The 23,831-nt window shown below is 43.5% G+C and overlaps 1 protein-coding gene across 1 annotated transcript in view; it reads left to right on the top strand.

The window, feature by feature from the left end:
- Nucleotides 1-9,124: 9,124 nt before the first annotated feature.
- The window catches only part of LOC139653119 (disintegrin and metalloproteinase domain-containing protein 33-like), a gene marked incomplete at its 3' end in the record, with an annotated part of 96,815 nt that continues 82,108 nt past the window's right edge, over nucleotides 9,125-23,831 (top strand). Inside the window, exons 1-2 of the mRNA XM_071530071.1 lie at nucleotides 9,125-9,147; nucleotides 9,434-9,630. Of these exons, the coding sequence (XP_071386172.1) occupies nucleotides 9,125-9,147; nucleotides 9,434-9,630 (220 nt within the window). The remainder of the gene's footprint in view (nucleotides 9,148-9,433; nucleotides 9,631-23,831) is intronic.

Below are 23,831 nucleotides of genomic sequence, written 5' to 3' on the forward strand. Positions count from 1 at the left end.
CGTGAAAATGGTCAAATTTAAAGATATGAAATTATGCTGCAAAATTTCAGCCATTGGCAACTTCAATCCAAAGTGAATGGGTTGAACGAAAGCGGTCGGAGGTGTTGTCTTGTCCTGTGGAGATTCGAGGGGAACAGCGAGCCTACCATGTCAAATCAGCGCCCCCACACCACTCCCCCTTCCTCTCCCGCCACTTGCCAGCTCCTATCCGAGTGTGAATGGAGTTCAGCTTTCCCCAGTAAACAGCTTGAGGACTCCCAGTGAAACAGCTGCTACTTATCTGGTGTCAAACAAGCCGGCTCAGAGCGGCGTTGTCTGCACTGATAGCAGGGTGTCTATTTACCCCACAGGCCGACTGACGGCTACGCCCTCTTACCCCGTGTACGCCTCCTAATGAAACTGGCACTATTCCATCCCAGTGCCATTTGAAGACAAGCGCTTGGCAACCTTTGCAAATGTATGCACATTCCTCTCATGAGCAAACAAACAACCGCCCCCCATTTTTCTCCGGGTGCTTTCTTGTTGTTCTCTTGTTTCTTCTCGTTACCGAGGAGCTGCTCCGCGGTGCATTCGCTTTCTGCTTTTTGAAGAGCTTCGGGGGCTTTACTCTGCACTGTGTTCTTTCCAAGAGTAAAGGAGTCAGCAAACTGGACTTAGCTTTAAAGTTTCAGTTCAGAGGGAAAATGATGGTGGAGGGGGAAAAAAGAGTATATGGGACAATTTTGCTGAAACTTGGGTGCGGAGAGGTCCGTTGCGCTTGCCTGGGTCCAGACCTTTGACTCCGCCCACTCCACCGAGTTGACTGATTCTGGTCTGGCACTGTGACAAGAAACAGCGGTTTCTCGGTTGAACAATGATCAGTCCAATGAGCGCCGGGGGGGGGACTAACGATTAGCCAATCAGCGCCACGGGCGGGACTAACGCCGTCGTCAAGCTGTTGTCAAGCTGTGTGCCGGAACCAAGGAGGAGTAATAACAACAATGGCGACCGCTATAGACAAGATAGACGCTGCTATCGAGGCTGTTCTAAAACGATTAAAAGTACCAATTACTTTGAAATCCGAAATAGTTTGTTTTTACTTGGCTCCGTGTTGTCAAAGATGCTCTATACTTTCTGAACCGTCTCTGGTGTTGTCATGGCTACGCATCAGTGTCGACTTAAAATAACGTTAGATTCAGGCGGATACGTCGGTCTCTAGTGATTGGTTAGGGAAAATCGAATCCCCCTCCCTCACGGAAATCGGTTAGAGTGGAGGCAATGTCAGACTGAAGATGGAAATGGAGGGGAACGAGTTGACACTTCTGTCTGATATCAGGCAACCGTTGCACTGCTTTGTTGCAGGCAGAACTGCTCTGGAGTCAGAAATAATCTCACTGGTTGACGTTGAACTTCAATGGGTGGAGATAAAGAAGTACAGTTTTTCTGGCTAAGTAATGTTGAAGCCCAGTGAAAAAGACAAGAGGTAAGAGAAGAGGTAGCTAATAGTGTGAAGCCAATATCACTCTTGCTACTAACTGAAAAAATACAATCTAGCCATACTGCCTTATCTAGGTTAGCTCCTTAGTGGAGTCATTCCTGTGTTCCCAGGGTCCTATGTTCCCCAGTTCTAGGGTTAGGTTGGTTGCTTGTAGATATTTATCCAGAGCCCTGACCACAAGGGTTAGGGTTAGAGACCTTCAGAATCAAATAAAATGATAACCATTGGTTTTGTTGTGTTTATATAGCTGTTTTGAAGCCTTGTTCCAATAAAAAAACTGGATAATATTTATGAAATATTTTAACTTGAAACGGGTCAAATTTCACCTGAACACAATAGGAGGGTTAATGTGTAAACAGAATATTGAACTGGGGAACATAGGACCCTGGGAACATAGGACCTTGGGAACATAGGACCCTGGGAACATAGGACCCAGGGAACTTAGGACCTTGGGAACATAGGACCCTGGGAACTTAGGACCTTGGAACTTAGGACCCTGGGAACTTAGGACCCTGGGAGAATAGGACCCTGGGAGAATAGGACCCTGGGAACATAGGACCTTGGGAACATAGGACCCTGGGAACATAGGACCTTGGGAACTTAGGACCCTGGTAACATAGCACCCTGGGAACATAGGACCCTGGGAACATAGGACCTTGGGAACATAGGACCCTGGGAACATAGGACCTTGGGAACTTAGGACCCTGGTAACATAGCACCCTGGGAACATAGGACCCTGGGAACATAGATACGCTCCCGTTTTCAGCTATCTAGGTAAGCTAGTTAGCTAGCTGCTGACCTTCCAACATCATGAATGCCATGGTCATGAATGAATTAAACTTTATTCATTTATATTGGCCAGAGTTCCCTCCTTGCAATTCAAGGTTGCCAGTTAGCTAACTTGCGCTACCAAAAATGAACTCAAGCAATGAGATTGCTTCTCCCTCCAGAGCAGCTCTGCCTCCAAGACATGTTTGTAGAACTAAAACTCCAATCTGCTGCTTAGTTATGAACAAAACAGGACATGCAGTTTCTTTTTGCTGCTTCCCCCTTCAGCAAACTTCCTCTACTGTTCTGAAGAATCGCCAAAGGGGAACCTCCTCCACTCACTACTGATAATACATTCATGGGGCGTCCTGGCAGCTCAGGGTTGTTATGGGCCTGTTATGTACTCCTGTTGTTGTGGGTTTGAATCTGGCTTATGCCTTTCGTCACACATCCCCTTTTCGTATGTAATCTCTCCTGTCACTCAACTGTACTATATTCCTTAAATAAAACACTAAAAAAGAAATCCAAATTCATAGGTTGAGCTAGATTTAACTAATTTCTATGTGCACAAAAGCATGGCCTGCTAAAAAAACACAACTGCCATTTTTCCTACTTGAATAGTCATTTATGTGTTGAGTCTTGAGCGTGTTGAGTGTTGAGGGCTTCTATGGCCCTTGGACCCTTGAAAAAACTGTTGAAACACCATTGTATAAATGAAAAAAGACATAGTGGGTATTGATGGAATGATGAAAACTGCCATTGTGGGTGTTTTATATGAATCCTTATTCATGGTCAGATTGTAAGGGTTTCTCTCCTATGTTGTACCATATAAGGTACTAAACTTAAGGCCTCGAATTGTTAGGGCGCAGCTGTTGGAAAATATTTATGAGGGAAACTGAACAAGACAGTCATGAATATCACAGGAAGAGGAATAGTAATTTATTGACAAAAAAAGCCTCGCTCTGATCTTGAAGGACCAGGATTAGCGCAAAACCACAGGAGCCGGGGTTTATCCGCCACCGAAAGCCAGGTGAAGCAGGTACGACACAGAGAGCATCGCCTCCCTCTGTGGGCCCTTGATATTAAAATTTGAAAAGCACTGGAGGGAAACCTTGAATGATCGATAGAGTCGGCCTCATCACGATAGAAGCATAGTAATAGGCAGCCACAGAGAAGCAAGGGAGGAGTCGGTGCAGAAAAACAACGGGAGAGAACAGCGATAGTGAAAAGGCAAATTTCAGCCTAGGATTTGCCCTGCTGAAGTGTCCTTGAGCAAGACTCTTCACTACGAAATGTTGTGGCGCAAACAAAAAAAGGGGGCAAAAAACAGGGCACCGCGCAAGCTAATAGCCCCTTCATCACCAATTTGAAGCCCAAATAGCTTCAGCAGTTAGACTAATCCACCAAGGCTGCACCCTCACACCCCGAAGCCCCTTTATAATTACAGAGTTCTCTGATCTGATCTAGATTGCAGGATGAAAACCCTCTGCCTCAAAGTCCTACGCCTCCTTTCAAATCTTATATGTGCTACAATAATGCGAGTGAATCGGGCACAATCTCTATTTGCATGGCCTCGCCTACAAATAAATATTACGTGGGCAAATAATGAGATTTACATCTGATTTACATATGACAGGTACAAAGAGGCTTTATTTTTTATCATCGACTTATTAGTGAATAACATGGCTTTCTGATTTGGTCATTTTTTTCTTCTCTGTGGAAACCTTTAGTGCAGTGGTTCTCAACGTGGGGTCCAGGGACCACAAGGGGTCCTTGAGGGGGTTGCAGAGGGTCCCCAGCAAATTGATGAATTGTTAAACTTCAGCATTACTTCATTTACAAGAAGTGAACCCAATTAGAGAATGTAGAAGAATGACTGTTTTGATCATAGTTTCTCTGTTATCTCTCTACCTACAATACAGATAGTCATGAAATTCCGGACAAAATCTATCAATAAAAATATTCTCAAATTTGGGTTCGAGAGACAAAATCTCATCAAATGGGGGTCCGTGGCCCTAATGTGGACTAAATTAGGGGTCCTTGATATGAAAAAGGTTGAGAATCACTGCTTTAGTGAACCTGGACCCGAGTCCCTACCAGCTCCAGCAGACCCTGACCTCTGACCTCCCTGTAGATTCTCCCCATGGGGATCGATAGAAGAACATATTGTTAAATTATGCATTGGAGAATGCCGCCATTAATTCATAACCTCCAGGCACATCGTTCATTTCTATGGGTTTTGGGTAGATGATCAAATCCAAAAGACCTAATCGAAGCAGATTGCCCCCTTCCACAGCATCCCCTCCACTACAGGCTCAGAGTTAATCAATACATGTCATCATATCGTATGGAGGGTAATGTCTAATGCCAGCAGTAGGAGAGAATAAACAAGAATGTGCCTGAAGTCAGTTGTACCTCTGAAAAGCACACATCCCCTTCTTCCTATCTTCCTCCAAACCCCTGATTTTCTGCAATAGAGCTCTCTTAAACCCTTGATTTCCACATTTTGGCCATTCAAACGGGCTAAGAAGCAAACAAACAACTTGCCAAGCTATATTCTGAAAGGCTTACAGCCCCTCAAAAAGGCCGAGGAAACCTTATCTCCTGCCCTTTCTGACGCTATGAGCCGGCTGTCCTTTTCTTTCCCTCCAAAGACGCCGGGACGCGCGAACGGGACGACGGATCCGGTCGCGTTCGGGTCGAAGCGTTTGACCTTTCGCGGGCCCTCGAGCGGAGCCGGGGCCCTCGGACGAGAACGAGAACGAGCGCGGGATAAAGAGCCGCTGGAGCGTCCCGTACGGGCAGAGGAGGGCATTTTCCAGATGAGGTGAAATAAATCCTGCCTTATCCCTCCTCCCGCCCCCTCTCCAGCGGGAAGTCCAAATCCTCGCCCGTTAATTCCAAAGTCAAAGAGCGCGCGCATGACACCGCCACGGGAGGAACGGCCCGAACAATGGCTCCGGCCTCCGCCCGGGCCTGCCGGCACGCTCCGAGTGCTCCAGACAGACATAATAGGGCTTAGCAGCTAGCCGGCATATGATCTTAATACTGCAGTGGTGGTGGTGGGGCGGGGGGGGAGAGACAGCTTTTCGGAACAAGCCAGAGCAGCGGATGTCATCTTGCCTGGCGTAGATACGGCGGATGGCGGCGGAAGACAATAAGCCGATGTTGCGAGAGCTTTAAATCTATTCAGATGGTTTGATTTGGAGGCGGGAGGCGGCAGCAAAAAACGCCGCAATCCGAAAGAAAAGGGAGATAAAATTGGAGCCGCGCAAAATGTTCCTGTTCAATATTGCTATGGGCGTATATATATATATATACGGCTCAGCGTTTTGAATGGATGCTGAATAGGCCCTCTGAGTCTAACCCAGGCGAGAAGAAAACCGAGGTGTTCCCCACCCGCCCGGTGCCAGAAACCCTCCTAGATACAGTCGATGCTTAAAAAAAAAAGCAGATAATTGCATTTAAAAAACGGAGGAGGGGGAAAAAAAGACATTTCTATTTTGCCCCCGACGTTCCCGCAATCCAACAATCTAAATATTCAACGGGATCGCCAGACGGAAAAAAATCATCGGCATCGGGGTCGGAAATGGAACCCCATTCCACAAATGCCCCCACCCCCACCCCCGATGCATTATTCATCCCCGCCGGTCTCATTTTCATAACTGAATTTATGCAAATTGCTACGTAATAATTCATAGGCATTAGAACAGAGGGGGGGACCGCACTAGGTATTTTTGACATCCCGCCGCCCACCAGTCACATCGTGCCATCTCCCCTTTAAACCAGATACACCTTCCAACAGTGATCTCTCTCTCTCTCTCTCTCTCTCCGGTTGGTGGAGGGCCTTCAGCGCAGACGGGATTTGCATATTTGGAATTAGAATAGAGCTGCCGCTGCTATATCAGTCCGCTAAGAATTATGATCTTTATAGGGCTACTGATTAGTTTGGGTTTGACTGATATGGGGGTTTTCTGGTATTTTTTTTATCCTGAAGCTTGCTCATAAGCCAATATTTTGTGCTGATATTCAGTCTCTTTGGGTGGAAAAGCCTCTGAAACAACATCATGGGACACTAAAACTCTCCACTGAAACCCAGATTAAAGCAATTCTTTTAGTGTCAGCTGCTCTTTTAAGGCAGGGTGACTGAGAATTTCCAAAAAAAAAAAAAAACTTTACAAAACTCTACAAAAAAACACTCTGGAAATTGTTTCTTTTGGCAATAACAAAAGATTGAATTCTGTACACTTCATAACTATTTCAAAGATGAAAGAAGTGCACCTACTGTTACGGCGCGCTTCCTTTCTTTGTGTGGCCGCTTTTAGCAATTATCTGAATAAATTGTGTTTCTTTCTTTTAGGAGTGAGAGGGGGGGGGGGGGGTGGGGGGGGGGGAGCTTGGGGCGGCGGTGGGGGGGGGGGGATTAAATTCATTGGGAGCATGTAAAAGGATTAATGTAATAATGAATGTCATAGACTAATGCAAAGGGAGGCCAGGGTTAGGCTGAGTGCTGCCTTCAAGTGCTGTTGGAAATATGGTGATCGCTAACCCTAACCGATCAAAAAGGGGTAAACGCAGGCGGGAAAGTGGGAATTGTGACGTGACGTTTAAGGGGTGTGAAGGAAAAATCGTAAAAACTGACAACTGCCGGTAAAAATGATGTACTCTACTGTTACTGTTTTCTTTATGTGACTAAGAACAGACTAAGATGTGACTAAGATTTCACATCATAAAGGGGTTATTTAACCTGGTGCGTGGTGGGTGTCGATTTCTACGGAAGCCGAGAACGGCCGTGCTTGCAATTATTTTTTTAATGCCGTTATCTGGAGATCACGAGTTAATTATTTCGTTATCTCGAGATAAAAAAAAGCTCGTTTTCTCGTTATCTCGAGAAATCGGCCTTTTGTTTTCTCGAGATAACGAGATAAATTAACCCGTTATCTCGAGAAAAAACAAAAGGCCGATTTCTTGAGATAACGAGATAATTTTTCACGAGAAAACAACTTTTGTTTTCTCGAGCTCACGGGATAATTATGGAGAACTGGAAAATGAGTGTCTGGTTCATTTGATCACATTCATAGGATTCATAACTGAACAGGAAGTCAAGGCATAAATGTGTAGTTTTGTTTGCTGCAGTTACGTTGTTGTCAGTTGTCAAGACGCCATCTCTGCATGCTGGCATGGCTCCTGATCTCTGATAAACATTATAAGTAATAAGAGGAAACGACATTTTGTTTTCTCGTGATAACGGGTTTATTATCTCGTTATCTCGAGATAACAAAGCTCGTTTTCTCGAGATAACGAGATAATTACCTCGTGATCTCGAGATAACGGCATTAAAAAAAATAATTGCGAGGACGGCCGTTCTCGGCTTCCGTAGATTTCTGAGTATGTTGAACTAAGTATGTTATGTTTTTCATGTTATTATAGTATGTAGTATATCTCACACAGCACACTTGTCCATGTGACAACATGCCCCGATGTGGGGTAAGTTGTCACAAGTGGTCAAGTGGTTTTTCATCAGTAATAACTTTTGCTTCCAGTAGATTATTAAAAATGTAATTAGTCATGACCTTAATCTAGCTAGAAACATGTATATTGTATCTCAGTAGTAAGGCACTGCTGAGAAATACACCAATGAGTAAAAAGTGTGACAACATGCCCCGGTCTCCCCTATATTATTTGACATTCTATGTAAGCTAACTACATTACACTGAAATGAAATGTAGTAGATGTAAAATGAAAATGGAATTAAATGTAATTTGATGAAATTAATTACATTCTCAGTGTCCAAAGATCGTACTGAATATTTACATTATTGGATTAAGAGAATCTTAAGTAAATTGTGAATCACAGCTGAAACGGCATTAGGGAAATTCTTGGTATATTTTTACATATTTCTGTTTTCGCTCTTTGTTTCACTCTTGGTTGTCACAACTTTTAGCCAATAGATGAATTGAAACACCCTGGGGGGCAGCAGGGAGACGTAGTGGTTGGAGAGAGCGTCCGGTAAAAAGGTCACATGGTTTGATCCCACCAACGGATTGGTTCATTGGTTCAGCTCTGTTTCACACTGCAAAGTCTCAAGCGAAACATAATTTATTAACGAAAGCCACGCAGGAGCAGACATTTCCTTCCTAAATCAGAATGGACTTTCTTTTGGCATAAACCTCCTTAACCCATAATTCACAGTGTGTTTTAACCCACAATGCACAGTGCTTCCTGCAGTGGGGTTGCATCACGGTCGGCTCACATTCTCCCTCCAACTGAAGCTCAAGAGTTGGTTTGGAAATATAGTGAAAGACTTCCTCTCAACAAGGTTTCTGTCCAATTTCTCTTCAAAATGCAAAAATGATCTCAATTAAGGGATTTCCACTCCAGGGAGCAAAATAGCTGCTAGGTGAGAAAACAACCCAAAATAAAACAACAGCTACAAAAAACTACTTTTGTTACAGGGTGACTTTTGTCGTTGTTATTATTATTATTATTATTATTATTATTATTATTATTATATGCGAGCAAAAATAACCTGAACGCGCCTATAAGTCGTAGCCTAGGATGACCTCCGAAAACAGAAGGCGGAGTTTACGAGGAGACCACGAAGGCAGCATTAATCAAATCCATGCCTTGTTTTCCTGAGCACCGGGGCAGCTCAGCAAGCTGGACGGAGTTAGACGGACTAAGACTTCATGTTAAAAAAATAAAAGCCTAAAAAGGTGTCATTTTTGAGAAAATAATAGGCTACACTTTGGGGTGTAAAGAACAGCAAAAAACGGACGAGAATGTATAGATACTTACATAACGATATGGAATCATTATATTAACTATGGAATGAAGCTCTAGGTTTACAAAGATAATAAAAGATTATTGTGTTATGGTATGAAAGAGTACCCTGTGGACAGGTAAGTCAAAGGCTAGGGTCTTTTAAGGGGATTTTTATTTATATTGGTGGATGTTTGCCTTATGATGACAGTGACTGGAAGCTTATAGTTTACCTACATTTTATTTATTTGAACAGCAACAGACACATTTTAATTTACTACAGATTCCTCCACAAATGCATTCTTTTTCACTTTTGGTGCTTTGTAAAAGCGTTGTGAACACGTTCATCCCGACGGTTTTATTTTGAAGGTCGAGAGCGGAAGTGCTGTATTGTATTGTTTTTGACTTGACGCATGTGGGATTCAGAAAGGGAGGCAGAGGAGGAAAACGGCGAGGCAAGGGAGGACGGTCGGCGGTACCGAGGGTCACAGGGATGTACAGTAAACACAGGCAGAAAAATGCCCAAATATCACCGGCAAAATGTGGACGTTTGCTCATTTTTCTTTCTTTTCTCATGCTGAACGGCATACTGGAAAGAGCCAGCGGAGACACTGGAGAACAAGGTATGGAAAAGAGCCGACATGCTGTAAAACTTCTCTTTTTTTATTATCTACCAGTTGCTTGTACGCGCGCGGGGGGTTACGGATAAATATGTATAGCTACTGTTGAAAGGTCTAATATTTGTCTGCTAATGTAACATTAGATTTTTTTATTTGAAGCTGGGATGTTTGGTGTAATTCCAGCATTGAAACTTTCCTTACAGTGGTCAGCCTCCCGATACGTTCCGTTCACTGTTGTATGGAGAGAGGGATGCGTGAAATTCCAATCAAAAAATTGTCAATTTTATGCCACCGCGCTTATCAGGCAGAATTACTTACCTGGTAGAATATGACTTAAGACCATTCCTGCATATTTTAGATTCACTCTTCAATTCGGCATACATGCAATACAGAAAGCAGCACCCTTTTCAATAAAAAATTCAACTTTTATAACTGGTTCTCCTGTTATTCCCACTATCCTTTCCCACTAAAACACACGGTGGCTGAGGGGGCAGCAAGTAGCGTGAACCAATTCTAAAAGTTGAGATTTTGTTGAAATAAAGTGCTGATTTTGGGGTCATCTCCATGCCGAATTTAACAGAAGAACCTCCAGATTCATAAAATGTCGCAAGTCTTGTTTTACAAGGTGTGTACATTTGCCTAGAAGCAAGGAGGATTCAGTTTTCAGATTTATAATGGAGTTTTGCGTGACATGTCTTTTCGTCTAAGAAAGAACGGCACGTAGGCTGTAGAGGCTGGCTTTCCTTTTGGTGAACCAAAACATTTTTATTCTTGATTTAAAATCAAAGTTTTTACATTTGTTGTAGATTGTGGACCATGAAATAAAAGCGTGAAACACAGTCAAAGCTAAGATTAGCTGTAGCAGTGATTTATACATATTTTTCCCCAGACTACAGAATCCGGTCTGACCTCCTTGTGTGTTGTCCATAAAAGGCAGAGTATTAAGAGAAACGTTTGAGTTGTGCAATACAGCCGTACAGTCCAGTGCAGTACAGTACAGTACAGTACAGTACAGTACAGTAGGCCTAGGCTATAGTAGCCAACATTGTCTTGCCACAGCCATGCCAATTATTTAAGAAAAAGTGAATTTGTCTTTTTTTAATTACTTATTCTTCTCTTTTGGTGTGAAACAGTCCTGCTGAAAATTGCTAATGGCACTTTCTGGAAAAGCTTCAGTAGGGCCTGTCTAATTACTTGGCTTGGACTCCTGCAGGCTATATCTGAAATGACCTGAAAGGAACTATAAAAATTGAATTGAATGTATTCCGCAATGCCCCATTCCCAGCAAGCCAAAGTTAAACTTGTCTGATAACGGCTGGTACATCATCCTGACTACTGTCATGTGGATTTAACTGCCCTGGGGCAAAGTGAGACTCCAACAAAGCCCCCTATTCACAGAAAGAAGCTATCTGGAAGAAAGTTAATGTGGTTAACAACTCATGCATGCTTCGGCTTCTTGACGAATTTCATCATCACACAGTCAGCTCCAGCTTCACAGAACACAAACACAAATCAAGCTTTAATTAAAAATGTCCTATTCATTATTAGACGATAGTTTAGGCTAAATGGAATCACCGATGTAAAGTAATACAACGTGATACTTCATTATTGATCCCTGTAGGGGAATTCTCTCCGTTTAATGACTTTAGCGACACGGCTGTTTATCAGAAACAGTATTGCCTAAGCACAGTAAGCAGTATGCAAAATGTGAATTTCCAAAAACCAATAAGAGTTTATACATTAAAGCCATATTGAGATGATTTGAAAACATGCACCACAACAACAGTATAGAATCATCAGTACCTTTTAACAACCTGAAACAGTTCATAAGGGGCATATTGAATAGTCTAGTAAGTGTGTGTGTGTGTGTGTGTGTGTGGAGGGGGGGTGTCTTCTGGTGAAAGTCGAGATGAAATGAAAAATGCATTTTTAACCCTTTTAGATCACATCCCCGGTCATATTGTGCACCTATTTAACAATATATGCCAAAAAAAAAAATACAAAAATTCAATTTCTTTGTATTCTTATATCAAAATCCAATCATGTTTTCTTCTTCTTCTTCTTCTTTTCTTCTTGTGCTAACCCAATAATATCATGACATCCACCCATCAATCATTCTTCAACCTCTAGCTAGCCACACCGGTCATATGAAACCGCACTTCACCGTTTCTGGGTCATAGTAGCTGACAGCGTGTTTGGATATCAGTGGGCAAAAACTTTCCAAAACAATGTGGCTGAGGTCTAATTCATTCATCTCTCCCTTGTCCTCCTCCTGATCTAACAACAGGAGAGGGAGGTGTGTGTGTGTGTGGAGCCAACAGTCCTCTGTGGCTCTGTTTCTCTCTAAGCCCCGCCCACTGTTTAGCGGGCCAATCAAATGCGAAGGGTTTGATTTAAATCCCTCCTGTAACTGTACACCGCTCAACTGTTCCGTTTCACCGGGAAATACGTCACAGGACAGAAGCTAAAGACGCTCTAACTTCCGTTTCAGTGGGACTTTAGAGGACAGTCTCTCTATCTCTCTTATCTATAACCAAACATTGAATAGACGTAGCGTATATCCTGTTTTCTTCTCCTCCTGATCGTCGGTTCCACTGGGCTGATTACAGTCACAAGGACCGGAAATGAAGGCTGACCTTCCATGTGACCTCTGACCCCCAACCCCCCCCCCCCACCCCCCCCCAGGGGCTCATGACAGTCAGGTCAGGCCTGGTCTTATCAGCCACAACAAAAGTCAAAAGTCAACGCTTGTTGGTGTTTAACTTTTTTTCCAGAGGGTATTTTTTTGCTTTAATATGATTTTTAGGGGCATTTTGGTTCTTTTCTGGGTTCTTTTCCATTTGTTTTAGTTGAAATCATAACATACCACATGCCACACACTTCCTTCCCACTGTTGGATTGTGCTGTTTTGCTTTATCTGTCCACCACCAGTCCATCTTCCACCTCTCCGTTGTTTTTTTTTTTTTTTTTTTTGTACCATATTGATTGTTTCATCTTTTGTTGCTGCAATCATTTGTGTGGGGTCGGCATTTTCTTCTGCGGTGCACCGATCGATCGGCCACCGATCATAATCGTCCGATAAACATTCTAAATAGGTCATCATCTGTGATCAGCTGATCGCCGTCTCAGCTGCCCCATCAAAAAAAAAAAAAAAAAAAAAAGTTCACATTTTCCGGGTTGAGGAAAGCGGTCAAATGTAAGCCATAAAACTGAATGAGCCAATTTGCATCAGTCAGCAGCAGGTTAGTGGCGTAGGCTTGTCATCCATCTGCCACTGACAGTTTGATCTATGCTCAGAGATTAGAAGCAGGTTAATGTATTGGACAGCAGGCAGAGCCTACGCTCCTGCAGTGAACAACCTCTCAGGCGTTGGTGAGTAAGCACCTCAGTCATCAAGCACACGCTAACATGTAATTACTTTGTTTGGATAAAGCCTGATTTATGTACACAGCAGGCAGCCATGAGAACAGTCTGTGAAAGACAGTATTATACTGGAACTTTACTACTTATGCTTGATATACTTTTACGTGATGTGCCTTTATCAGTGGTGGAAGAAGTACTCAGATCTTTTACTTCAGTATAAAAATACTCCGTTACAAGTAAAAGTCCTGCATTCAAAATGTTACTTAAGTAAAAGTACAAAAGTATTAGCATCAAAATGTACTTAAAGCAACAAAAGTAAAAGTAGTCATTATGCAGAATGGCCCATTTCAGAATAATACAGTATATATTATATTATTGAATTATAATTATTGATGCATTAATGTGTAAGCATCACTTTAATGTTGCAGCTGGAAAAGGTGGGGCTGATTTCCACTACTTTATATACTGCTGGGTAGCTTACAGTAATCTATAATAATAATACATCACAATTTATTAGTTGATTATATTTTGTATTAATAATCTGAATCTGAAAAGTAACTAGTAACTTAAGTTATCAAATAAAGGTAGTGGAGTAAAAAGTACAATATTTCCCTCTGAAATGTAGTGGAGTAGAAGTATAAAGTAGTAAGTAAAGTATAAGTACCTCAAAATTTTACTTAAGTACAGTATTCCAGTAAATGTACTTAGTTACATTCCACCTCTGGCCTTTATTAGTAGACAGTCTGGGTAAAAGGCTTCATTTCAGTCCGGCTTCAGGTTGCGTACTCGCTTGTTTCCTGATCAAACTCTGTTCATTTTTCGTGTCCAGAACACACCGGAAAGAATCGGACACACTGGATAGACTCCTACAAATCACCTACGGTGGTCCACGGGGGACAATAGACCTCTCAGAGAACAGGGTGACATGTAAAAAAAAAAAGGGCACTCCTCATTTTTAATTACATGGGCATCGTTTCAAGAGCGTTTTTGACCCTGAGCTCTCATTAATTTCTGACCCTGCCTGGGTGAGTTCTGGGGTCGAGCGTCAGAGCAAATTCTCAGTTAATTTAACATGATATGTTTCCAGTGTTTCCTCTGTAGTTTTATGCTGTGGTGCTTGGGGGGGATCACTCTAGTTTTGTCCAATATCTGTCTCTGTTTGGGCCAAAGTTATGTTTCAAGCTGAGGTTGTATAGTGCTAAAAATGTTTTTTTAATCTAAATAAAATCATTACTTCTAAATGTTCATGTAATTTTGCCCAAATTTGTCCATAATCATATGTCTAGAACACATAATCGTGAACTGATGCTTCACTCTAGCGAGCTAGCTAGCTCAGTGGGGGAGCGTATCTATGTTCCCAGGGTCCTGTGTTCCCCAGATTTATATGGCACATAATGGGAACATGACAAAGGGTCCTATGTTCCCAGGGTCCTATGTTTAACCCTCACCCTAACTAACCATATTAAGCGAATACAGAGCTGGGGAACATCTTTTTCAGGTTCCCATTATGTGCTATATAGAGCTGGGGAACATAGGACCCTGGGAACATAGGACCTTGGGAACATAGGACCCTGGGAACATAGGACCCTGGGAACATAGGACCTTGGGAACATAGGACCCTGGGAACATAGGACCCTGGGAACATAGGACCCTGGGAACATAGGACTTGGGAACATAGGACCCTGGGAAAGCACATATGTATAACTGGGGAACACAGGACCCTGGGAACATAGGACCCTTTGTCATGTTCCCATTATGTGCCATATAAATCTGGGGAACATAGGACCCTGGGAACATAGGACCCTGGGAGAGCACATATGTATAACTGGGGAACATAAGACCCTGGGAACATAGGAATGACTCCAACTGAAGTTAGCAGCTAAAATATTTTAGGCTACTTCAGGTGACGTTACACACCAACAATCTGTCACACTTTTCTCCATGCATTAATTTGTTTGTCGAGACCTTTATAAGCTGACAGAGATGAGTCATATGATTCAGGAAATCCCAACACAGCCATAATAATCCTCTCTTCCATCTTCCATTTAAAGACCAAGTGGTACTATGAACAGAAACTTCATGCCTGGGACAATTTGAGAACTGGATTGTCATGGCGTGTGCAAAGGTTAGGACCGGATCTCTAGTTCTCTATCTCACAAGAAGCCCTAAACCTCATGGAGGACGATTGTTTTTTTTCCTCACACAACCGAGGTGACACGGCAAACTGCGGTGTACCAAAAGTTTTTCTCAGGTGACGAGGGAGAAAAGTCCCAGACCAGCTGAGTTTCTTATAATTATAAGGAAACTCTAATTATGATTTACCCCCCAAAAATTCGAGGGGGGTCTGGCTGCAGAGCTCCACTGTCAGGCCCGCTCCACGCTCAGGCCTCTTCTTCATCAGTTATTTTGAACTCCCAGTTCCCTCTCAAGCTGAAGTTCCATGAAACTCGCCACAATTTCATTTCCTTGTCTTGTCGCTGAAACGCGTTTTCTTTTCAAAATAAAAGCCCCGCGAGGCTGCCACAAAAAGCACGGTTGTGAGCGGTGAAATCTCCCTAATTAATGATTTAGAAAAATGTTTAAGGGGACAATGTAGGCTATTTCATTTGGGGATAGTGCTAACCGGAACAATAGAAGTTGCAGGAGATATCTCATCCTTCCCCTCCGTTTCCAGCTGATGTTTTCATTAATTTTGTTTACTGCTTGTTTTCATTCGTTCATGCATACGCTTAATTATTCACACGTACAAAAGATTAGATTAGACACATCATTTCAAACAAAAACATTGATTAACCGACGTACAACAACGTCGGATTGCGTCATTAAAATTAGAAAAAGATAGTAGTGGCACTGTCCTGACAGCGGAGGTAAAGAGCAATTTAAAAAAAAAAACGACAATGAAGAAGAACGTTGGGCTGCGTCATTAGAATGAGAGAAGAAGAGACCTGAGCGTGGAGCTGGCCTGACTCCTGGGCCTGACTGCGGAGGTCTGCAGCCAGACCCTTTTGGAAAAAGTCAGACATATTGCAATTCCGATCATCAATGTAAGGCTACCTGGCAGAGAAGTAAATCCACCTAACTGTAGAATAAACGTTGCGCTTAGGGCTGCAACTAACGATTATTTTCATTGTCGATTAATCTGTTGATTATTTTCTCGATTAATCGATTAGTTGTTTGGTCTATAAAATGTCAGAAAATGGTGAAAAATGTGGATCAGTGTTTCCCAAAGCCCAAGATGACGTCCTCAAATGTCTCGTTTTGTCCACAACCCAAAGATATTCAGTTTACTGTCATAGAGGAGTAAAGAAACCAGAAAATATTCACATTTAAGAAGCTGGAATCAGAGAATTTTGACTTATTTTTCTTAAGAAAATTACTCAAACCGATCGATTATCAAAATAGTTGGCGATTAATTTAATAGTTGACAACTAATCGATTGATCGTTGCAGCTCTAGTTGCGCTGTTACCATGGAATTTTTTATCAACGGCGGAGTAATATTCACAGTGATGAGGGAGGCAGTTTTCATTTGAGCAGGGCTAGGTGTGCTGTTATGCTAATCCGAAGCACGGTTAGAACGCTATTCGCCAAATTACCATGTTTGGATGTCTCTCCCGTAAGGCTCGGGGAAACTACAGGGGTGGATGTTGCCACGGAGGAAACAAATCCATACACAAAGACAATCTCATTCTTACGTCTGAAACAAAATTGAATACAAATGGAATCCAGGACTTTGGCAGGAGCGATAAACAGGCAGTCTAATCACACACACACCCGAGCTCCTGTATTCCATACATGGCCCAAGTCTACACAGACATCTGAAAGGGAGAGTTAGAGAAAAAAAAAAAAATCACAATTCAATTTTCCTCTCCTCTCTCTCTCTCAGGCTTTAACTAATGCATTTGAATCAGGAACTCTCAGATACTATCAAGCGGCTTTTTATGCCCGAACCCTCTCGGAGCGAGCCGGAGCCGTATCAGCATTTCTTTTCGTTTCTTTCTCCGTTTTTGTTGTCGGGTCAAGCCGGGGAGCCGACTGCCGTCTCGCCCACAAACCAAAATTGACTGACGGGTTCTTTTGAAATCTTTTTTTTTTTTTTTAACACCGGCCGCTTCTCGCCTTAAGGTAAATATATATCTCGGCGGGCAGCGTATTTTACCTTTGGTAAGAATTGACGGGAATCCTAATTCGTTCTGAACGTTCGTTTTTTCGGAAGCCGCGTGGGCGGGGTTCGCTTTATTCGACGCGGTTCGGTCGATTTTTTCCACTCTGAATGGCGAGCTCAGGCAGTCACAGAGGCTTCTGAAAGGGTTTCGGATCGCTGAAATTCCCGGTGACATACCTGCACTCACACACTCGACCCTGTAACGTTCAGATTAGGTGGCTGGTGAATGGCGCTGCCTGTCAGACGGGCCCGTACGTTTATGACGACGGAGCCCGGCGTCCTCTATAGTCACCGTTTTTGGGTTAGTACATCATTCTGTTGACATCTGAATCGGGGCTTCTGTGTGAACGCTCACCTTGGATTAAAGGCACAAAGGTTTGTAACATCAAATCCTGCGCTCTGGTAAAAAAAAAAAACCTCGGCTGCTTCCTTTTATCAACATGCTCCTCACTCTTCCTGATCGCTCTCCATGTCGGGTTTGTCACACTCAGATTTATCATCAAGAGGTGAAAAAAACTCTACAGCACTTTTTTTTCTCCACCTGGGATTCGAAGAACTCCGCGCTCAGCAGTTTTCTCCGCGATGTCTGCCTGCCACACGGCCCGTTTACCGAGGGCCGGGCCACATGCTTTTTGCGGTGCGAGGCCTGTTCTCCGAGCGTGGGCTGGGGGGGGGGGGGAGCGGACTGGCTGCTCGGTCGGCAGAACCGTTGCGTCTCAACCTCCGAACGGGCAAACTTCCATTACCGCCACGTTCCCGACGGTCACCTCTTCACACCGCCTCGTTTTTCCGAGCGGCCGGGGTCGCACCCTCGAAGAATTCTCTTTGTTTGAAATGGAGCGAGATTGCGTGGTCGTTATTCGTAAAAGAACGCCCACAAAGTCACATACCGCGGAGAGAGAGGCCCTTTTCCGGGGTCCGCTGTGTGGGCTCCTTTTCATTTTCCCAGTGTTATGTTTATGCTTTTCGCGTGACCATGTGTGTAGGTGGAGGGGTTCAAGAGAGTGATCTGTTTCTGAAAGCTTCCTATTAGGATCCAACGCTGCCAGCGCTCCGTGCCAGGATGTGGTGTAATTCAGCTCCACAGAAACTTCTACATTTCTAACCTCTTTCGTGCTGAATTGAAAACGAGCCCCTTCTTACACAACAGATAATTGAGCTGCCTTTTTTCTTTTCTTTTCGCGAGAGCAAAGTGTCAGATGCTATTAAATGATGACACATCTTACAGGAGAATAACAGTGTCATTTAGAGTTGTATTCCATTTACAACTTTCTACACTTTCTAGTTTACATTTTCCCCCAAGACACCCTAAATACAAGTTTAGAATCCAACGTGTTTTTGAGGGATTATATTTCCTGGCGGAGGCTTCCATTTCTTCCTGTGGGTGTCAGGTGATTGACAGAAAGCAGAGCGTATCGTAAAGCAGCGTTGATAAGGAAACACTCAACTCGGCACAAGGAAATAATGCGACCAAACCAAATGAAGGCTTCGTGTTTACGGTGATGGATTATCTCACTCTGTGGAACTTGTTTATCATACTGTACAAAAAGAAAATGGGAGCAAATGGCTTGTTCTGAAGGGAGGAAGACAAGTCCACATATCTCCAACTATGCTGACTGTGTGCAGAGAGCAGCAGGAAGAAGGGGGAGGGGCAACCTAGACTATTGGCACAACCTTTAAGGTGACTAGAGAATCAAAATGACCCCATTGACATTTTTTATGGAGTAAGCCATGTGCTCGATCTTTGTTTGAGGCGGCACTCTCTTCTGTCAGTCAACCTCAACCTGTCAATCAAACAGTGTGGGCGGAGCTTGGAGTTTCTCTCTTCTTTGTCTGTTCAGCCATGCTGGCTGTCGCTGCTCATGCTAACCACCCAGTTCTTCTTCTGTTTATTCCAAACCGGAAACGTGAAAAGCGTCACTTCTTTTCACCGTGAATCGCTATTCTGTTATATCAGTCGGTGATAGAAAGAAGCAAAACCGACGTTTATTTATATTAAAATTTTGCTGATTATTACTTTAAGCTTTTCATCGCTGTGAATTTTGCACTGTAGCATTGCATCTGGTTATTATTCCACTGGACTCTCTCTCTCGCTCTTACTCTCTCTCTCTCTCACACACACACACACACACACACTAACACAGAAGGTGGCTCTCTTATTCCTGCGGGTATGAGGGAAGGTGTGTTCCCTTTAACAATCATCAGCGCGGAGATAGAAAACCACTTTCCCCTCAGAGAACACTTTGACTGATGCGTCTCGCCACCTCCAGCCCGTGGAATAACAGAGGGAAGGGAGAAGGGAGAAGGAAAGGAAACTCATTCGCCGAGCACCTCATTAAGATCGGGACGAGCTTAGGAGTCTTTGAACTGCGAGAGAGTGATCGAGAGAGAGAGAGAGAGAGGTGAGGAGGGAAAGATATGAAGTCGGCGGAGATTTTGAGGGCTATAGGAGCTATAAGAGAAGAATAGGGCGGTATGGTGGAACCAATGGAGTGTAGGAGGAAAGGGAAGTAGGGGGTGGCACTCCAACGCTTAGTCACGCTAGTTCATCACCTGTTCCTACTGCCTCAAGGCCCTTAGGGCTTTTTCAAACCTGTAGTCCGTTTGCTTTAGTCCAAATCAGGCTTTTTTCCATTGGTACGGGTACATTTCACATGGCGAAATTTCAAGAAAACCATAATTTAGCTGCAAAAGCCAAGCGGGAGCAGTCATTTCTACCATTGGCCGGAAATTTGGTGCCAGCCAGACTTTCTTATGGGGTAAATCTTGTCCTTAAAGGCCCAATATGTAACTTTTCCGCATTAAAATGTCTAAAAACGACTAGACCTTTGTTATATATTTTGTTGAGTTGTGTACTTACCTTATCCCAAATGTTTCCAACAATTTTCAAACCTAGAGAAACCCGTAATTTTAATCAAGGTAACGGTGCTTTTCATTTGGTCGCCTGTCATATCCGTCATATCCCTTTTACCCCCTGATCATCTTGTGCGCATGCGTCGGCGTTGTGGTTGTCCGCCAAAAGTGTTTCTACTGGTTTTAATCACCGGGTCCGTTTGTTTTGGAGAGGAGGAGAGCTCTGCGGATAATTCGGCTCCCGGTAAAAAAACACCTGAACGATGAACACTGAAGGAATCCTAACCGGGAGAAGCTGACTGCAGAGCGCCGTCTGTCTGAGAGAAACCGTCTGGCAATGGTGGTTGTTTAACAATGAAGACTACAACTCCCATGATCCCACGCTACGTCATCAAACTCCGTCTTTTGTGATTGTTTTGATTGAGAGACCCCTAGCGGCAGAGAATTACATATTGTGCGTTTAAAGCAATAGTTCGCACAAAAATGAAAATTTTGTTGTTATGTTTTCACCCTCATGTCAGTCGAAACAGAGAAACGGAGAAAGTTTGTATGTCCACATAACACATAGCGAGTGTCGGTCTTCTCTGAAACAATTGTAGTGAACAGAAGCTGGTTCTTAAGGGTTCCAAAAAGGGCAAAAAATGACCAGAAAATTAATCCAAACAGTTTGTGCTGATCCAAATGTTCTGAAGCCAAACAATTGCGTCCAAAAGACCTAGATTTACACCAGTATTTAGTACAAGTCCTCACTAAAACTGTTGTCGACGTGAACATGTGACCTTTCCCCCTTTCCGTGCGAACGGATTTGTAAACCGTTTCACAATCCGTTCGCATAAATGCTAAATTACACATAAAAGCTGTGAAACTCCAAAAACACAAAGCTAAATCAATTTAACTAATTTCACTATCGTTAAATCTGCCGTTAAATCTAGATACCATTGAACTTACTTGGTGGATGTGGTCACCGCGGTCCATGCAAGGCGGGTCCATTCGCTGAAGAACAGAAGAGTGCATGTAGCCGTGTGCACGGATTTGTAAACCGTTTCACAATCCGTTCACACAGATTGTGAATCCGAGGGCACGGTTCAGAAATCCGTTTGCACAGTTTACAAATCCGTTCGTACGGATTTACACATCAAGTTTTTTTTTTCTACCATGTGACCCCTAGAGGGGCTCCGTACATTTCTGCGTCCATTTGTGGCTTGGTGGTGTATTTTTCTTATTCCTGCAGATAAATGGCCAAACGACATGATATCATATCAAGATATTTCCAGCACAGCTACAATGGAGTTTGATAGAAAAAGCAATCGAAAACATCAATGGTAAATGTCAGGTTTTGGTGTTAGTCCCTCACCCCCTATCGCTCTCTCCACCTACATGTACAACCCCCAGCTGAATACACGTAGGAAATCAGTAACTGAAGCAGAAATAGACGAGGCAGGTTGAGGGAAAGTAAATTACGACACTTCATCACAAAACAACATCACAGATTGATTAGATCTGACAGTGGCAGAGTATCCGATGTGATGATTTTTCCTTTAACCCGTAACTCACAGCGTGTTTAACCCACACTGCAACAGTTACATGGGTGAAGAGTTGGGTGAAAGCAGTTATCATAAACAGCTGTAGCAAAAGTTCTGAATAGAAATTGCATGTGGATTAGGCCTATAGGTTATCATAATACATCACAGTGTGCGCAATCTCCCTCAAATCGTGATAACATTTTTAGTCGATGACAATATACGATCATCATATCACCCAGCCCTACTTGTTGGTTTTTTATTGTGACGTGTGTGATGTGTAATTAAGACATGTCCGACAGCGCTTGAATCGAATCCGTCAGCCCTCAACCGCCAGCTTCCCTTCTCTACCTTCACCAACATAGAATCATCCGTCTCTCCTCCCACTTGGTTGCATCGTGAACAAAAGCAAAGCCGAGGTTGCGATTTTCTTTGTTTCGTAACATAGACACGAGGTGAGCATAGCGGTATTTACCACGGGACCTGGCAGACAGTGGCAGAGTGAATCCGAGTGCGTTCGCTCAGTGGAATTCTTATAAGTAATTTTGCTTTTTAAATCAGAACGCCGCATCAGGAAAACAAGCTATTTCCGAGGCATTTACTTGCAGATGTTGATAACATAACTGATTTGATTCAATTTGGAGAATGCATTAAGAGTTTCTGACGTGGCCTGCCCCTCTCGTAGTGGCAGCCGCTGCTCTGTATGCGTCCCGGCGAGTTTGGGATAAATTTGACCGAATGTTTTTTTCCGAGGTAATAGTTCAATAACCCTTCAATTTTTTGCGAAAAAGTGACAACCCTCTATCGCTCTTTTCTCTTCCCTGTCGCGGGGGAGTACAAACTTTCCCACCGCCGTGCCCGATTTCACAAAAAGTCCCCGAAGTAAAGTGGGTTAAGCCAAAAAAACCCCAAAAAACCCAAAACATTATCTATTCACATTCAACCTGCCGTCGCAGTTCTCCATCACTCTATGCTGGGCGTCCCACCCCAGGGGGAAAGAAGGGACAAAGATAGGGGGAAAAAAAAAAACGAAAACTGACATGGAATTCGGCACGTGGAACGGGATTGGGCAGGCGTCTCTCTCGTCCATTAACGCATCGTTATCCGGGATAAAAGACGGTAATAGGCCGAAGAGGGGTGGCTTCACATCCGATAGCATCTACCAGCTGATTGCCCCCCCCCCCCCCACACACACACACTTCTCTTTGTCTTTGTGTCTCCCTAGAGAGCTCTTTCCAGTTCCTCTACAAAGTGAGTCCAGACAGTCATTTCTCAAAAAGATAAAGTATTTGGCGTGTAGTATTCCTCTTTCTCCACCCCCCCCCCCCCCCACACACACACACACACATCTTCTCTCTTTCTGTATCTCTCAGCTGCTGGAGTAGCTGTCAGATATAGATCACCCCCCCCCCCCCCCCCCCCCATCCTTTTCTCTCTCTCTCTCTCATTGTTTTTTTTTCCCCTAACACCCTGCAGCGATGGCTTGCCGGGCGAGCGCCGGGTGTGAAGCCTTGCGAGCGTGAATCCTCCGGCTTTCTCTCTCTCTCTCTCTCTTTCTCTCTCTCTCTCTCTCTCTTGATGTCGGCTGAGAGAGTCCCTCAGGGTCCGCAGAGGAAAAGAGAGTGCGGGGAAAAAAAAAGTGAGAGTGAGAGGTGTGTGTGTGTGTTTGTGCGAGAGGCATGGAGGAGAGAGGAGGAGTGGTATGAAATCAGCGCTGAGAGAGAGAGAGAGAGAGAGAGAGAGAGAGAGAGAGAGTGTGAAGAGTGTTAGTGTGTATGTGACAGGGGGGGAAAGGAATGACAATACAAAGAGAGAGTATCAAATAAGGACAGAGATAAGACTGCTGGTATGTGTGTGTTGGTGAGTGAGAGCAGGGATTGAGACAGTGTAGAGTGTATTCAACCAATATTGGTCTTTGACAGCCTATACCAATGTCTTTGTCTTTTTTTGATTGCTAGTAGGCTGTGCTAATACTCAATATCTTTAAATATTAACATTTTCATGGCAAAAATTCCAATCATTCAGACTTATATTCTTGTCAGGGTGGAAAAGCCTCTGAAACAGCATTTAGACCATCATGGAACCGTAAAACTCTTCACTGAAACCCAGGATGATGATGAAATATATCATGCGTACTTGTTGGGAATCCAATCCAAAAAGTCCCATTCGAATTAAATCTAGAATAAATATTAGGGATGGGACGATATGCTTATCTCACGATACGATTCGATACGCGATATGGGATTCACGATTCAATACAACCACGATACGATGTGATAAATATATAAGTCTGACCGTGCAGAAT

This window comes from Centroberyx affinis, unplaced genomic scaffold (assembly GCF_046629955.1).
Source record: "Centroberyx affinis isolate AG114_WGS23_722 - 3 ecotype Tasmania unplaced genomic scaffold, CSIRO-AGI_Caff_v1 ptg001878l_1, whole genome shotgun sequence".
In the NCBI taxonomy this organism is placed as follows: domain Eukaryota; kingdom Metazoa; phylum Chordata; class Actinopteri; order Beryciformes; family Berycidae; genus Centroberyx; species Centroberyx affinis.